This window comes from Balaenoptera borealis (genome assembly GCF_965194805.1).
Source record: "Balaenoptera borealis genome assembly, chromosome: 12".
Classification (NCBI taxonomy): Eukaryota; Metazoa; Chordata; class Mammalia; order Artiodactyla; family Balaenopteridae; genus Balaenoptera; species Balaenoptera borealis.
The window spans coordinates 96,188,764-96,207,370 of record NC_138869.1 but is presented as its reverse complement, the minus strand read 5'-3'; the positions used below and the strand labels follow the sequence as shown (position 1 = coordinate 96,207,370).

General features: G+C 38.2%; 1 protein-coding gene across 4 annotated transcripts in view; it reads left to right on the top strand.

Moving 5' to 3' along the window:
- Positions 1-18,607, top strand: part of STMND1 (stathmin domain containing 1) — a 109,923-nt gene that overhangs the window by 13,619 nt on the left and 77,697 nt on the right. For 2 of the 4 annotated variants that reach the window (XM_082345433.1, XM_082345435.1), the window contains exons 2-4: positions 220-400; positions 5,482-5,633; positions 18,365-18,496. In XM_082345433.1, coding sequence (XP_082201559.1) covers positions 220-400; positions 5,482-5,633; positions 18,365-18,496 — 465 coding nt within the window. Of the gene's footprint in view, positions 1-219; positions 401-5,481; positions 5,634-18,364; positions 18,506-18,607 lie in introns of all 4 variants that reach the window. The other 2 variants (XM_082345432.1, XM_082345434.1) reach the window with 1 other exon arrangement.

Below are 18,607 nucleotides of genomic sequence, written 5' to 3'. Positions count from 1 at the left end.
TTCAGAGCCCACCTGGATAACCTGGGATACTCCTGCTATCACAAGGTCCTTAATTTAATCACACCTGCAAAGAAAGTCCCTTTTGCCACATAAGGTCACATTGACAGGGTGCTGGGTACTACTCAGCTATTCACAAAGCAGACCGTGTGGCATTTTCATTTTCCAAGAAACCGTTTTTTAAGAACTCTTGACTCTTACAAAGCCGTTCCCTTTTCACAGGCTGATGTCAGTGTGGCTCATTCCGGGGAGAATTTCAGACTCCAGATTGAAGCTACGCTGCCCAAGGATAATGTGGGCAGCCCTGGAAGCCTGGACAAGCAGGCCCAGTTGGGAAGCTTACCTGGAACCATTCCAGAAAGTTCCCCATTTCCTAGTGAAAGAAATGGAAGAATAAATTCAGGTAACAGCCCCTGTTCATGTTGATCTATATAAAATACTGTTTCTCTGAATATATTTTATAATGTGTGTTTGGTGACTTATCACAGCTTTGTGAGCCAGGCAGTGCTTCAAATGTCAGGGTCCCACCTCCAAGACATAGCCTTAGGCCTTCATTAGGCCAGTAAGTAATACTAACCATTAATCTTCTTGTTGATGACATAATTAAAACTATCTTTTTTTAAACTAGGAGCCCTTATTGGTGGTTGGGATAAGGCCTTGGGAATAGGAGTTGCACAGGCTTTAGTTAATTTCTCAAAACTTCCACTGTGTTAACATCTTTCCAAGACAAAGTTCTACATTTGAAAAAATAAGTAAAACCTACATCAAACTTTTTCTCCTGTCTCTCCCCATTCAAAGTTATAAGCAAATGTACAATAAAAATATCTTTCAAAAACATGAAAGATGTGATGTTGACCTGGTGTGTTCTTTAGAAACTATTTGTGGTTTTTCCTGTGGTATGTTTTCACTTTGCTTGAGTTACCCTTCTGGTGTTAAGAGCCCTTGTTTCTGTTTCATCAGCCTTTGAAACAAATTGAACTTAACAGAGTTCAAGACGACTTTTTTGGGGTAGGGGGAGGCTTTCATTTCCTTCCTCATTGCTGTAGTTTCTTCCCTGGGGACCAGTTAGAGTTGGAAAATAGATTGGATAGTAAGTGAGATTCTTTTTCCTGGACTTTTGTGGCAACTCAGGTTATGACAAATTTCCTTTTTTAATACCCTTTTTATTTTTTAAATAAAGTATAGTTGATTTACAATATTATGTTAGTTTTTAGGAGTACAGCATAGGGATTCAGTATTTTTACAGATTATACTCCATTAAAAGTAATTACAAGGTAATGGCTGTAATTCCCTGGGCTATAAAATATGTCCTTGTTGTTTATCTATTTTATACATAGTAGTTTGTATCTCTTCATCACCTACCCCTGTCTTGCCCTTCCCCTCTTCACTCTCCCCTTCCGTAACCACTAGTGGGTTTTCTATACCTGTGAGTCTGTTTCTGTTTTGCATATGCATTCGTTTGTGTTATTTTTTAGATTCCACATATAAGTGATATCGTACAGTATATTTCTTTCTCTGTCTGACTTATTTCACTAAGCATAATATTCTCTAGGTCCATCACAAATTTCACATTTGCCCTCGTCCTGTGCTTCTGATAGGGTGTAGCATGACCTCTGAGGATGAAGGAGGAGATGGGGGGTGCAGGGCAGGGACGGCCCCTTCCTCTCCTTCTGTGTTGGGCCAGCGCATGTGTTTTTTCTCTCTGATGATTCTGTTGATGAGAATCCCTCCTAGACTGCAACACGAATGTGCAATATCCATGTGTTAACAGACTAGAGATTGTTAGGAGGACAGGGGTGCCCTCAGACAGGCAGTCCTGCCATCTGTACACCGTTGAAAGCAGTATGGGTAGGGAGGGCCCCAGGTAAGCAGGATGGTGCTAAGAGAGACCAGCGGGGGAGGGACTGAACCACCAAAGCAGGTGTTTTCAAAATGTAGTGTAAATTCGTTTTCAGGAAAGCTCTTCCCACAGGATGAATAAGAACCAGTACCCTGAGCTTTCTATTTGTTCTCTGCCCAGTGTCCTCTCTGTCTCTTCTCTGTATCCCTGCTCTTCACAGCTACAGAGTATATTTGTTAAAAATTTCAAGGTTCACACAACATTGTAAATCAGCTATATATACTTCAATAAAATTTTTTTTAATTTCAAGTTTCACACTAACATTTCCCAAGTATTTCCTTTTAGTAAAAAAACAAAACATCCTAACACTTCTGTGGAATTCCCTGGCGGTCCAGTGGTTAGGACTCTGAACTCTCACTGCCAAGGGCCCGGGTTCAATCCTTGGTCGGGGAACTAAGATTCCACAAGCTGCATGGCATGGCCAAAAACAAAAACAAAGAAAACAAAACAAACAAACAAAAAAACTTCTGATTTTGAGAAGTTTCAGATAAGAAAAGTTGTCCAAAACAAAAAATGCCTGTATTCTTTCACCCAGATTCCCCCAAAGTTAATGTTGGACCACATTTGTGTTATCATTGTCCCCTCTCTTCCCTCCCTCCCTCTTCCCTCTCCCCCCTTCTCCCATATACATCTAGATTTTTTCTGAGAGTAAGTCACAGACATAATGATACTTTACTCTTAAATATATCTGTGTGCATTACCTAAAAACAAGAACATTCTTTGCAAAATCGCAGTACAAGGATCCAAATCAGACAATTACCGCTGATGCAGTACTTGTTATCTCACCTATTCAAATTTTGTCAGTTGTCTCACAAATGTCCTTTAGAAATAAATTTCTGGTTCAAGATCTAATGCAGAATCACATGTTTAATGTAGTTGTCATGTGACTTTAGTTTCCTTTAATCCGGAACAATTCCTTGGCTTTTCTTGTCTTCTAAAACCTTGATATATTTGGAGATATAAGCCACTTACTTTGTAGAGTATTCCTCAGTTTGAGTTTGTCTGATATTTCCTCATGATTAGGTTCAGAATATGCATTTTTAGCGAGAATAGCAAAAATGATATTGTATCATGCTTAGTACATCAAATCAGGAGGTACGTGATACCTATTTTTGACTTTTACTGTGGGTTTGGGTTCTTTTTTTTTTTTTTTTTTTTGCCATTCTGAAGGGTTTTTTTTACTGTAGTAAAACTTATCAATCTTTCTTTCATTGAATCTGGATTTTCAGACATAGCTAGAAAGCTTTTCCCTACACCAAGATTAAACACAAACCCACCCGTGTTTTCTTGTATGATTTCACTTTCTACACTACGCTTATGAAATTTCTAATGGCATGAACTGATGCTACTGTCAATATTAACTACATAAGAAGTAAAACTGGATGTTCAGTATGATGTCAAATTTATAAAAATTAAATTTCATATGTTAACTGGCAACCTCTGAAAGGTAAGAATATGGACGTCTTAATTTTCCTCTTTACTCTTTTTTATATATTCCAAGTTTACTCTGATAACCACTATTTTTTTTTAATTAATTAATTTATTTATTTATTTTGGCTGTGTTGGGTCTTCGTTTCTGTGCGAGGGCTTTCTCTAGTTGCAGCAAGTGGGGGCCACTCTTCATCGCGTTGCGCGGGCCTCTCACTATCGCGACCTCTCTTGTTGCGGAGCACAGGCTCCAGACGCGCAAGCTCAGTAGTTGTGGCTCACGGGCCTAGTTGCTCCGCGGCATGTGGGATCTTCCCAGACCAGGGCTCGAACCCGTGTCCCCTGCATTGGCAGGCAGATTCTCAACCACTGTGCCACCAGGGAAGCCCCACTATTTCTTTTATAATCAGAAAGAAGCACAATGTTATTTTTAAACATTCCCCCAATAGTCTTCAGTGTCCCAAGAAATCATGAATATTAGTTGAAATGACTGATGTAGTCCAGGGATTTCTGTATAAGTGAGCTACTGTAAATGTCAAGCCAAGCACTTTGGTAGACTCAGAAAAGAATGGATAGAAATGGTTAAAATAATTCTGTTATGCTAGTGACAGATGTCAACGATGACATTCTTTTTAAGAACATCCTGAGAGAGAAGTGGACCATGACCAGTGGGAGCCATTTATTGATACATAAGCTGTTTGGAAAGGAGTACAGTGAGGTGGTGAAGAGCGTGGATGCTAATGTCAGATTGACTTGGATTCAAATCCTAGTTAATTCACTTACTACTTGTGTCACCTTAAGCGAGTTGATTAGCCTCTCTCATATAGTTTATGTATAAAATAGAGATAGTAACACCTCTGTCACAGAATTTATGTTTGAATTAGATCTTACAAAGAACATAAAGTACTTAACCTAGTGCCAGACACGTGAGTGCTCAATAAACGGTCATTATTATTATTATTTTGACCCTTGCAGATAAACCCACCTTCTAACAAAAAATCATTCTAATTCCTTGAAGAGGATTCACCTCTTCTTTATTGATTTTTTTCTGTTCTTTTAGTTTCTCGTTTACCTCCTTGAAAGCCATGCTTTACTACTCTGTACCAAAATCTGTACAGAGCACTTTAAAATGAGAACTGACTCTATTTCAAACACGTGTATGAGTAGAAGACATAGCACTGGAAAGGTGATAAGACTATAGGAAATTCGTTGGAGTTAATTGCAGTGGGCAATTAGAAGTCTCTGATACCAGGAAGGTTAATATTCTGAAGTGAGAGACATCTGGTTTGTGTGTGTGTGTGCACGTGTGTGTGTTTTTCCTGTCTTCCCATTACAAATACATGAAAACTGTCTTTGTTAACCAGTGGGTTTAGAATTTTCATAAAAAGATTCCATCCACTGGATGAAATGGACTTCTTAAAATAGAAGAGAGCTCATTTCTGAGGACCTCTCATTGCACCTTTATTTTATGAGGTTGTAAAAACAGATGCTTGCTTGCTTATTTATATAATTGGGTGATTTGTGAAGGGAGTGGTCTCTCTCATTAGTGCTCCCCTATAAACTGTTTCAGTGCCATTTTTAGAATAAAAATTTAGCTACCACTCGACTCCAATTCTGATTTGGTTCAAAGACTCTTTTCAAAAAGGCATGCTTTTACTTATGTAGATTTAGCAGATGGCGTAATTGTAAACTCAGGGTTGCAGAACTAGAAGTCTCTTGGCAACATCACGCTGTTTATCCTTTGTATACAAAGCATAGAAACCAAACTGCAACTCATAAGAGTCACTGAAAGACTATCTCATTCGTGGCTGTGGTTTAGCTTCATAATTATTGCACAGAACCCGTATAATCGTACCCAAGTGTGTAAGTGTTGTTACAACAAAAAAGTAGTCCATAGCAGCACAAGAAAGACTTTTTGTTATGTTAATATTCGACCTGCTAAGTAAACAGTATGTTATGTTGATGTGTATCCTCTGTAAGAACATTAAGGATTTGAACTTCAAAGGATTATAAAGATTTGTAGTAGAAACAGATATTTAGGTACAAGTGTTGAGACTAAGAGTTAATTAGCATGATTTATAAGACATGTATTTAGCATTTGATTGATAAAATCTTTGTGCTTAAATTTCACTTTCTTTTTTCTTTTCCTTTGGAAGACCTAGTGATCAATGGATTAATCCATAAACCCCAACCCTTAGAGAATCGAGAGCAACAAAAGTCATCAGACATCCTGGCGGAGTTAATTGTTCAAGGAATAATACAAAGCCACAGCAAAGTATTTAGAAATGGAGAATCATATGATGTCACGGCAAGTAATTTTGTAATTAACACCAGCTTATAGTTAAAATAGCAACAGAATATGACTGATCACTAGTTATTTTTTCCACCAATATGCATCTTAGTGTCACAATACAGATTACAGCATTTATCTAAGCCAGTTTTTTCTCCCATAAACTCCCTCACCCCTCTGCACACCATCCTTCTCTACAGATTCAGGAATTGCCTGATCGTTAATGATGAATGAATCCAATGAAACATATCTTGGGTTTCACCAAATTTGAGACATGATAAGCCCCATTGAATAAAATGCCTTCATTCTTTCAGCAGTTTTTATTAAATATTGCCTATGCACTAGGCATGTGAATATCAAACTGAACCCTGACTTATCCAATAAGAAAATAGGCCTAAATGTCAAAGCTAAAATAGATACATGTATGCCTTTATATACACACCCTGAGGTCAACCATGAGGAAATAAATACAATGATAAAAATTGTTATACCCTTAATTTTCTTTGTTGATTCATCTTGACTGATCTATCATTGTTTTTCTGTAGTGTGAGCATTATTTGTAGCCTGATTTTAACTTGTTGTGGCCAAAGTCTTGCGTTTTTAACTTTTTAATAACTTCTTTGTAAACCTATGAAGAAGATGGCAGATTTGCTGTTGTTTTGCTTAGTTCTTATTGGTTTGGGTTTCTTTTTAAGCCACTGTTTGCTGGCAGCACCAGTAATCCTAAAGCATAGACAGAGAAAAGAAGATAAAAAGAAGAAATAACACAGAAAAGAGGCCTAAGGGAAAATGAATAGGAAAGAAAAGAAAGAAACAGAAATGATGGAAATTGAGACCAGAAATTATATCAAAGCCACCTCAGTGATGGCCAGTCCCCTGTGTTGTAGGGAAAACAATCAATAGGGAATAAAAAGATTCATTAGTGAAATCAAGTTTGCACCTAGACCAAGTCACTTAGTGTTTCAATAAAGGTAATTTCCATCTCTGTGTGAGGGACTTGCTGAGAACTCATAAATAAAAGCCAAAGTGGCATTTTCTTTTGAAGAAGGAAAAATAAGTCCTGCAGAAAGTATTTGGCAAGGAAAGGAGATTGTTAAGCCTTATGAATGATACTATCAGGCTGCCAATAATAAGAGGAACTGGGGGGGAAGGGGAAGGTAAAAATGGACCACATAATGGAAAAAATGATGCCAACATAATGACAATTTATATTTGCACAAGGCTAGCTAACAGGATGCAAGGCATTTTCGACTACCTTATCTTACTTCAAAGTACTAAAAAAATGATGCGTCTTTAATATGGAAAGGACAAGGAGAGATTTTTTTTCTCGCTGTAGGTGAATCACTGGGGGTCAGAAAATAAAAGGTGGGTCAAAAAGAAAAGACAGGAGTCTCAGGCCTCTTAGATAGCCTCATCCACTAGAGGGCAGAGAGCAGAAGCAAGAAGAACTACAATCCTGCAGCCTGTGGAATAAAAACCACATTCACAGAAAGATAGACAAGATGAAAAGGCAGAGGGGTATGTACCAGATGAAGGAACAAGATAAAACCCCAGAAAAACAACTAAATGAAGTGGAGATAGGCAACCTTCCAGAAAAAGAATTCAGAATAATGATAGTGAAGATGATCCAGGACCTTGGAAAAAGAATGCAGGCAAAGATCGAGAAGATGCAAGAAATGTTTAACAAAGACCTAGAAGAATTAAAGAACAAACAAACGGAGATGAACAATACAATAACTGAAATGAAAACTACACTAGAAGGAATCAATAGCAGAATAACTGAGGCAGAAGAACAGATAAGTGACCTGGAAGACAGAATGGTGGAATTCACTGCTGCAGAACAGAATAAAGAAAAAAGAATGAAAAGAAATGAAGACAGCCTAAGAAACCTCTGGGACAACATCAAATGCAACAACATTCGCATTATAGGGATCCCAGAAGGAGAAGAGAGAGAGAGAAAGGACCCGAGAAAATATTTGAAGAGATTATAGTTGAAAACTTCCCTCACATGGGAAAGGAAATAGACACCCAAGTCCAGGAAGCGCAGAGAGTCCCATACAGGATAAACCCAAGGAGAAACATGCTGAGACACATAGTAATCAAATTGGCAAAAATTAAAGACAAAGAAAAATTATTGAAAGCAGCAAGGGAAAAATGGCAAATATCATACAAGGGAACTCCCATAAGGTTAACAGCTGATTTCTCAGCAGAAACTCTACAAGCCAGAAGGGAGTGGCATGACATATTTAAAGTGATGAAAGGGAAGAACCTACAACCAAGATTACTCTACCTGGCAAGGATCTCATTCAGATTTGATGGAGAAGTCAAAAGCTTTACAGACAAGCAAAAGTTAAGAGAATTCAGCACCACCAAACCAGCTCTACAACAAATGCTAAAGGAACTTCTCTAAGTGGGAAACACAAGAGAAGAAAAGGACCTACAAAAACAAACCCAAAACAATTAAGAAAATGGTAATAGGAACATACATATTGATAATTACCTTAAATGTGAATGGATTAAATGCTCCAACCAAAAGACACAGGCTTGCTGAATGGATACAAAAACAAGACCCATCTATATGCTGTCTACAGGAGACCCACTTCAGACCTAGGGACACATACAGACTGAAAGTGAGGGGATGGAAAAAGATATTCCATGCAAATGGAAATCAAAAGAAAGCTGGAGTAGCAATACTCATATCAGATAAAATAGACTTTAAAATAAAGAATGTTACAAGAGACAAAGAAGGACACTACATAATGAACAAGGGATCAATCCAAGAAGAAGATGTGACAATTATAAATATATATGCACCCAACATAGGAGCACCTCAATACATGAGGCAACTGCTAACAGCTTTAAAAGAAGAAATCAACAGTAACACAATAATAGTGGGGGACTTTAACATCTCATTTATACCAATGGACAGATCACCCAAACAGAAAATTAATAAGGAAACACAAGCTTTAAATGACACAATAGACCAGATAGATTTAATAGATATTTATAGGACATTCCATCCAAAAACAGCAGATTACACTTTCTTCTCAAGTGTGCACGGAACATTCTCCAGGATAGATCACATCTTGGGTCACAAATCAAGCCTCAGTAAATTTAAGAAAATTGAAATCATATCAAGCATCTTTTCTGACCACAATGCTATGAGATTAGAAATCAATTACAGGGAAAAAAACGTAAAAAACACAAACACATGGAGGCTAAACAATACGTTACTAAATAACCAAGAGATCACTGAAGAAATCAAAGAGGAAATCAAAAAATACCTAGACACAAATGACAATGAAAACACGACGATCCAAAACGTATGGGATGCAGCACAAGCAGTTCTAAGAGGGAAGTTTATAGCAATACAAGCCTACCTCAAGAAACAAGAAAAATCTCAAGTAAAAGGAACTAGAGAAAGAAGAACAAACAAAACCCAAAGTTAGCAGAAGGAAAGAAATCATAAATATCAGAGCAGAAATAAATGAAATAGAAACAAAACAATAGCAAAGATCAATAAAACTAAAAGCTGGTTCTTTGAGAAGATAAACAAAATTGATAAACCATTAGCCAGATTCATCAAGGAAAAGAGGGAGAGGACTCAAATCAATAAAACTAGAAATGAGGGGCTTCCCTGGTGGCGCAGTGGTTGAGAATCTGCCTGCCAATGCAGGGGACACGGGTTCGAGCCCTGGTTTGGAAAGATCCCACATGCCGCGGAGCAACTAGGCCCGTGAGCCTCAATTACTGAGCCTGCGCATCTGGAACCTGTGCTCCGCAACGAGAGAGGCCACAATAATGAGAGGCCTGCACACCGCGATGAAGAGTGGCCGCCACTTGCTGCAAGTAGAGAAAGCCCACGCACGGAAATGAAGACCCAACACAGCAATCAATCAATCAATCAATCAATCAATAATCCAAAGTTTAAAAAAAATAAAATTAGAAATGAAAAAGGAGAAGTTACAACAGACACCGCAGAAATACAGAGCATCCTAAGAGACTACTACAAGCAACTGTGCCAATAAAATGGACAACCTGGAAGAAATGGACAAATTCTTAGAAAGGTATAACCTTTCAAGACTGAACCAGGAAGAAATAGAAAATATGAACAGACCAATCACAAGTAATGAAATTGAAACTGTGATTAAAAATCTTCCAACAAACAGAAGTCCAGGACCAGATGGCTTCACAGGTGAATTCTACCAAACATTTAGAGAAGAGCTAACACCCATCCTTCTCAAACTCTTCCAAAAAATTGCAGAGGAAGGAACACTCCCAAACTCATTCTATGAGGCCACCATCACCCTGATACCAAAACCAGACAAAGACACTACAAAAAAAGAAAATTACAGACCAATATCACTGATGAATATAGATGCAAAAATCCTCAACAAAATACTAGCAAACAGAATCCAACAGCACATTAAAAGGATCATACACCATGATCAAGTGGGATTTATCCCAGGGATGCAAGGATTCTTCAATATATGCAAATCAATTAATGTGATACACCGTATTAACGAATTGAAGAATAAAAACCGTATGATCATCTCAATAGATACAGAAAAAGCTTCTGACAAAATTCAACACCCGTTTATGATAAAAACTCTCCAGAAAGTGGGCATAGAGGGAACCTACCTCAACATAATAAAGGCCATATATGACAAACCCCCTGCAAACATCATTCTCAATGGTGAAAAACTGAAAACATTTCCTCTAAGATCAGGAACAAGACAACGATGTCCACTCTCGCCATTATTATTCAAGATAGTTTTGGAAGTCCTAGCCATGGCAATCAGAGAAGAAAAAGAAATAAAAGGAATACAAATTGGAAAAGAAGAAGTAAAACTGTCACTGTTTGCAGATGACAGGATACTATACATGGAGAATCCTAAAGATTAAGGAAACACTCCCATTTACCATTGCAACAAAAAGAATAAAATACCTAGGAATAAGCCTACCTAGGGAGGTAAAAGACCTGTAGTCAGAAAAGTGTAAGACACTGATGAAAGAAATTAAAGATGATACAAATGGATGGAGAGATATACCATGCTCTTGGATTGGAAGAATCAATATTGTGAAAATGACTATACTACCCAAAGCAATCTACAGATTCAATGCAATCCCTATCAAATTACCAGTGGCATTTTTTACAGAACTAGAACAAAAAATCTTAAAATTTGTATGGAGACACAAAAGACCCCGAATAGCCAAAGCAGTCTTGAGGGAAAAAAACGGAGCTGGAGGAATCAGACTCCCTGGCTTCAGACTATACTACAAAGCTACAGTAATCAAGACAATATGGTACTGGCACAAAAACAGAAATATAGATCAATGGAACAGGATAGAAAGCCTAGAGATAAACCCACGCACCTATGGTCAACTAATCTATGACAAAGGAGGCAAGGATATACAATGGAGAAAAGACAGTCTCTTCAATAAGTGGTGCTGGGAACACAGGACAGCTACATGTAAAAGAATGAAATTAGAATACTCCCTAACACCATACACAAAAATAAACTCAAAATGGATTAGAGACCTAAATGTAAGACTGGACACTATAAAACTCTTAGAGGAAAACATTGGAAGAACACTCTTTGACATAAATCACAGCAAGATCTTTTTTGATCCACCTCCTAGAGTAATGGAAATAAAAACAAAATTAAACAAATGGGACCTAATGAAACTTAAAAGCTTTTGCAAAGCAAAGGAAACTACAAACAAGACGAAAAGACAGCCCTCAGAATGGGAGAAAATATTTGCAGATGAATCAATGGACAAAGGATTAATCTCCAAAATATATAAACAGCTCATGCAGCTCAGTATTAAAAAAAAAACCCAATCCAAAAATGGGCAGTGACCTAAATAGACATTTCTCCAAAGAAGACATACAGATGGCCAAGAAGCACATGAAAAGCTGCTCAACATCACTAATTATTAGAGAAATGCAAATCAAAACTACAATGAGGTATCACCTCACACCAGTTAGAATGGGCATCATCTGAAAATCTACAAACAACAAATGCTAGAGAGGGTGTGGAGGAAAGGGAACCCTCTTGCACTGTTGGTGGGAATGTAAATTGATACAGGCACTATGGAGAACAGTATGGAGGTTCCTTAAAAAACTAAAAATAGAATTACCATATTACCCAGGAATCCCAGTGCTGGGCATATACCCAGAGAAAACCGTAATTCAAAAAGACACATGCACCCGAATGTTCATTGCAGCACTATTTACAATAGCCAGGTCATGGAAGCAACCTAAATGCCCATCGACAGACGAATGGATAAAGAAGTTGTGGTACATATATACAATGGACTATTACTCAACCATAAAAAGGAACGAAATTGAGTCATTTGTAGGGACATGGATGAATCTAGAGACTGTCATACAGAGTGAAGTAAGTCAGAAAGAGAATAACAAATAATGTATATTAACGCATATATGTGGAACCTAGAAAAATGGTACAGATGAACCGGTTTGCAGGGCAGAAATTGAGACACGGATGTAGAGAACTAATGTATCGACCCCAAGGGGAGAAAGCGGCTGGGGGTGGGGGGTGTGTGTGTGATGAATTGAGATACTGGGATTGACATATATACACTAATACGAATAAAATGGATAACTAATAAGAGCCTGCTGTATAAAAAAATAAATAAAATAAAATTTAAAAATAAAAAAAAAAAAAGAAAAGACAGGAGAGCCATCTGGAGGAGGATAGATTGTGGGAACATTCAGTAGCTAAGCAAGCCTTCTGAAGAGAGATGCTATGGACCCTTGATGCTCACGTCAGTGGGAGTAACATTAACACATTTTTCAATGATTCCAGTGCCAGAGATGAATGGATTCAGACTCGGACCTTGCAAGGGCACCAGCAAGGTTAATTAATATAAGCTACACTGTGAAAGAAATGTATCTATTAAAAAATGAAAACTACAGGCTTGACTTTCAATAACATCATTAAGAGATCCAAAGATGAAGACTGTGTTTTGTATTATGTAGAAATAGAATGGTTGTCAGGGGCATAGTTGGAGCGTTCTCAAAAGGATTTAAATGTGACAGGACTGCAAAGGTAGGCAAGAATAACACAGTTCTCTTTTTCTTTTTTTTTGCTTTGGAATTGGGCCAAGATGGCCAACAAAAGCCAGACTTGCAACAGGCCGGAGCTGTAAGGCACAGCTGTGCGTCTTCTTGCCGAGTGCAGTCCTCAACCTGTACATTTGCGTCACCCAGGAAACTTTCAAAACTCCTGGGAGCAGTGGCTTGGGGTGGGCCCAGGATGTGGTGCTTTTGAAAGCTCCCAGGTGATTCCAGTGGACAGCCCAGGCTGAGAACCACTGCCATGAAGTTTCAATAAAAATGTACACCAAGCCCTCAAATTCATTATCAAGCTGGGAAGGGTTAAAGCTTTCAAAACTGAAATCCCCCATTCACTGTGAAAGAGAGTCCTAAAATATTCCTGAAAATAGAACATGTGTTCACTATAGGGCTAAGATGATACCCAGGAAGCGTATGGAAATGAAGAGATATAATTGCTCAGTGTCACAGGTAAAGTCTCTTTCAATCCAGGTGTAGCTGAGAACATGTGTGTCAGACACCAGATGTCTTGAATATTTGGGGGAAAGCTCTGAGGCCAATACAAAAAGATGAGAATGAATATTGAAGGACTGAAAATGAAAATATTATGAGACAGTTAATACTTTTAACTAAGAAACAAAGAGCCAAAGGAAACAAAAAGGGGATAGTCAAGAAAAAGGATGTTATTGTCAGCAGATACTACAATACGATGAATCCAATCAGACATGTGAACACCATTTCTTCATTGCTTTAAAAAGAACTTTAAATGAAATATTATGAGAAAAAAAACAGAACAATAGAAGTGAGAATACTTAAAAACAAGGCTCCTTATGTAGACCAATATTATATATAAATACAAGGGAATTTTAGACATAGATCTGTCCCTGTCTTAGCCAGGTTGTTTAATTCAGTTATCATTTAGAGTGAAATATAATAAAGGATGCTGAAAAGGGGACTCCCCTATGAGCTGGTCTCTTCCTAGAAATCCGCAGCAGTATCTGTGTCCACAGGGCCCCCTATCGTCTTTTTTCTTAATTTTTTTCATCATCTGCTTTTTAGCCAGTACTACAGCCATTCCATAGCCCCTCTGGATAACCTGCCTGCAGGCACATTCACGCTAATAGATGTTACGCTCACTCAGAAAGAATTATAATGATATGTAAGTAATACGATGTTAAGAAGCTAAATTATCAGACTAAGTGAATCTTCCAGTATATTTAAAACATTCTACTGAGACTCCAATGGCTGTATTATAAATGTGTATTAGATTTACATACACATGTAAGTACATGCATGGATTGGTACAGATCTCTTTAAAGAGATGGGAGCGGCTGTCATTTATCCACATAGGTATTATCCACTTCAGGTGTTTCTCATCCAAACTCATTTCTCCCGTTCTGGGTTTCCCTACACAAGACTCTCAATCCTCTATTGATCCCTTCTGTCTCTAGTCCAAGTTGATTCCCTTTTCCAGGCAACCTCTGTCCTTGATAACCTTCAGTGCAGTTAGGGAGTTTGTTGACAGTGTATCAGAGTCTGTAACATTATTTGCTGAACCTCATGGGGAGTCTTTTAAGGAGGAGGAAGTTGACCGGGGTAAAGACAAAATAATGGCAGTTAACGCTCAGAGTGACCATCTTAGGAGGTCTTAACAGTGGCAGAGCAGGAGTGACAGATCTGTTGTGAGAAACTTTGGCTTATTCTATGCACAAGACTCCTATTAAGAGAACATAGCCAAGGTAGGTTTATCTGTCGGTCAATAATTAACTAAGAAAGCTCTGAGGAAGACACAGTGGATGCAGGAAGTAATGTATACAAGCAGGTTGGCTAGGAACGAGATCCCCTTCTTATCACAGCATCTTTGGGTGTGCCATCCCCTGCTGGTGTTCTTAAAGAGAATACTTGAACTAGTAACTTCTATAGGTTTTAAAGTTGATTTTTTTTTTTTAGAGTATCTATGGGTAGCACCTCTGTACGTATAATGTGATCATATAATGCTATCATTTTTTAAGTGCCAACAATTGGTAACTCCTGACTTTATAAAATCCAGTGGTAAAGAATACAGATAGCTTTCCTCAGGTCTTTCAATACTTTTCTTTAAAATGTCAAACTCAAGAAAGGACAAGGGCTGTACAAGGTAGGATTAACTTCCACAAGGGAGAGGAAGTACATGATTTCTTATGCATCATTTTGGGATAAAGCCACAGGAAGAGGTCACCCAAACTAGAAAGCCCAAGCTCTCTTGAAACTATTGATCTCATGATTTAAATCAAGGCTCAGACTCCTATGTAAGCCTGATGGAGACTTGCTTTATTGGATCTTAGATGACTATTCCATTCTCTGTTAGCCCTCTATGAGTGAACTTCCCCAAAAAACTGTTTCATCCTAATTTCACAGTATCTCTAGTTGAGCCCCCATAGCAAGCATGTCCCGTCTTTTCAGCAGATGGCTTTTGTCAGCAGGGAGCCTAAAAGCCAGTTGTCATAAAAAATAACACAAGAATGGGGGAGGGGGAACTTGCTTTGACAAACATCTCCCAGTTTTCCTGTAGTGAAAATTTCTCATCACATAAAACTGTCTGAAGGCTGCAACTGAACCAGAACTTTAATAAATGTTTTCCCTTTAGAAGGCTTTCCAAGAATCATAGATTTTAAAGCTGGAAGAAACCTTAGCCGTCCTCAGCAAGTTGCAGAGGCGCGTATATGGTATAATTTTGAGAAAAGTGAGTCCAAAGAGAAGTGCTTTGTGTCAGGTCACACAGTGGGTGTTAGCAGTAGACCCAGGGTTAAACAGAGCCCAGGCCTCCTGCCTGCTGGCCCCTGGGATTCTGAGTCTCATCTCTCCCCTTCATGACAAATACTGTATTTGGTTGTGATTCTGTGTGCTGTCATTGAAAAAAGTCACTGCTTTCACTGAATAAGTAATTACCATTTATTGAGTGGCTACTGTATACTTTCCTCTTTATTTATTTATTTTTTTCATTTCAAAAGAGCTTTTATTTTCAAAGTGAACAATACTGTTAAATTTATCTCTAAAAGGTAAGAGTAAAATCAGATGTCAGTTAATATCATTTTGGGGTGTTGAACTTTGAAACAAAATTGGTATTTTGGGCTAATGAAAACTAGAATATCCATGAAGAACAAATTCATCTTTTCTTTTGCTGTCCATTTCTTTTTATGCCTTCCAACTGTATTCTCCAGAGCCGCCCTCTGCTGAGACCATATCCATTTTAAGTCCTTCTGGTTTTTCATTTCCATCCTCTTCCTCTTCATCAGCGTTTTCATATTGATATTCACTCTCTTGTTTAGAACCATATGGACTTCGGGATCATAAGTTGGCGGAAAAAATATCCCAGTTTAAAATCAGCAGCAGAATCTAGTGCCCTGCCCTCAGGAGGATCGTCCTTCTCTTCTTCTTGGTCCACATAGCTCTCATCCTCTCCCTCATCTCTCCTCCTCCTCGTCCTCTTCATCCTCCTCAACTCTCTCCTCCTCTTCTTCTGCCTCTTCCTACTTTCCTACCGGCTGTACATCCCAGTACTCCTTGACTATGGGCTGGGCACCCTCCTGCCCACCCTCCTTTGCCCGAAGAGTTCGCACTACCACCTGGAAATCCCTAGGGGCTGCGTCTCTGCCGACCCTGGCACGCCATTCGGCAGGCACCGCTCCTCGCCTGACTGATCCAGGGTCGTGGCCCATCCCACTACCTGCTCTGTTCTGACCACCGGTGGCTGGGCCTTGCTTCTCTGTGCCAGACATGGCAGGAGAGATGCACCAGTCAGTGCCTCAACCAGAGAAGTGATCTGGCTGCTAGACCAAGTTGGCAAAGATTTTCCTCTTTTTTCTAAAAAAAAATCCTGTGAAATAAAACCTATTTTATAAATGAGGAAGGGAAGGCTTACAGAGTTTAAGAATTCGTGCAAAGCCACACCATGACCAAGCCAGGATTCAAACCCAGGGCTGTATGTGTCTGGATCTGGTGCCCTTTCCTGCTATGCTGAACTGTCTCTCTTTGTGTGATTTACTTTCTCAGTAACTACAGTATTGCAATCTGAAGAGACAGTCTTTTCGATATGGCAATGGATATCAATAGCTCCTTTGTCTTTAAAAGTCTTTAGAGAAATTATCTAGAACAATACAGGAGTACCTAGTTGGAGATATTGCGGGTTCGGTTCCAGGCCACTGCAATAAAGGAAATATCACAATAAATCGAGTCACATGAATTTTTTGGTATCCCAGGGCATATAAAAGTTATGTTTACACTATAGTGTAGCCTGTTAAGTGTCCAATAGTATTATGTCTAATAAAACAATGTTCAGATCTTAATTTAAAAATACTTATATTGCTAAAAAATGCTAACCATCATCTGAGCCTTCACCGAGTCGTTATCGGTTTGCAATAGTAGCAGCAAAGATCACTGATCACCATAACAAATATAATAATAATGAAAAAATTTGAAATACTGCAAGAATTACCAAAATGTGACACAGAGACATAAAGAGAGCAAACACTGTTGGGAAAATGGCGCCAATAGACTTGGTCGACTCAGGGTTGCCACAGATCTTCAATTTGTAAAAAAAAAAACAACCAAAATATCTGTGAAGCACAATTAAGTGAAGCACAATAAAATGAGGTCTGCCTGTTTTGGTTCATTGTATAATGAAGGTTTGGTGTTTGTTAAGACAGTTTAATAACTCTTTATATACTGACCTAGAAAGATGTCCATATTAAATTAAATGAAGAAAGCGAATTGCAAATCAGTGTATATGGTATAATCCCATTGATTGGTTGAACATGACAGATGCACTGTTAATATATGTGTATATAGATATATGTGCACAGAGAATGTCTGGAAATACACACACCAAACTCTTTAAAATGGTTCATGCTGATGAGTGGGATTGGGGGCCAGCTGGTTAAACAGAGAATTAGGGGACTATTTCTGTATCATTTTAATTTTTTTATAACCAAGGTATATTATTTTAAAAAACCAATTTTTAAAAATGAAACTTTCTTTATAAACCCTTTAAAACAGCTTAACCTTTTTTTAATAACTAGAAATTATAATCAAAGTCATTATCACTGCTCTAAACGCATAAAGCGTAGTCAATCAGGAAATAGTATGGGTTTTTTTCTATTGTCATGAAAACATTTGTAAAGTACTGACAGCAAAGACCAGTGTTAATTCTCTCCTTCACAAGACCAAAAGTCCTAAAACTAATCTCGACCCCAAATGAAAGTCATTTGTAGCTTATGGAATATTATAAAATCATGGGGTTTAACTTTTTACCTTGAACTAGAAATGCATCATTCATTTGCCACCTTTTCCCATCTTGTATTTGTTCTCCAGGTTTTTTTTTTACTTCTCAAGAGCCCTCCTCCATCGTTGCATGTTTCTTTCATGTTTTTTGATAATAGCCTGTTTTTTCCTAGACATCTAATAGATATTTTTTCTTTAGGAATTAGTTCTGTTGTTACCAGGCATAAAGTCTTTAGGAATGAGTTCAGTTGTTACCAGTTTTCACATAATTGTTTTTACAAATCTATCCAAAAATCTGTTTAGTGTTTTAGGACTAAAACCTTAAACAATGTTTATTCTCTCTCTCTTATCTTTCTCCTCTGCTAATAAATACATTTGTTTCTGCATTTTAAAAAGTGTCTTTTTGCAGGTAAGCACGACTGAGAAGCTGCTGAGAAAGCCACCAGCCAGGCTGAAAAAACTTAAAATCAAAAAGGAAGTAAAAGATTTCACGATGAAGGACATAGAAGAGAAGATGCAGGCAGTGGAGGAGCGCAGGAAGGTAGCCCAGGTCTCACGTGAGGGGGCACTGCCTCCGAAATGCGTGCATCCTCTCCAGTCGCCAGCTTGAAGACAGATTGCGTGGATTGTATTAATTCTTTTAGTGATCTCT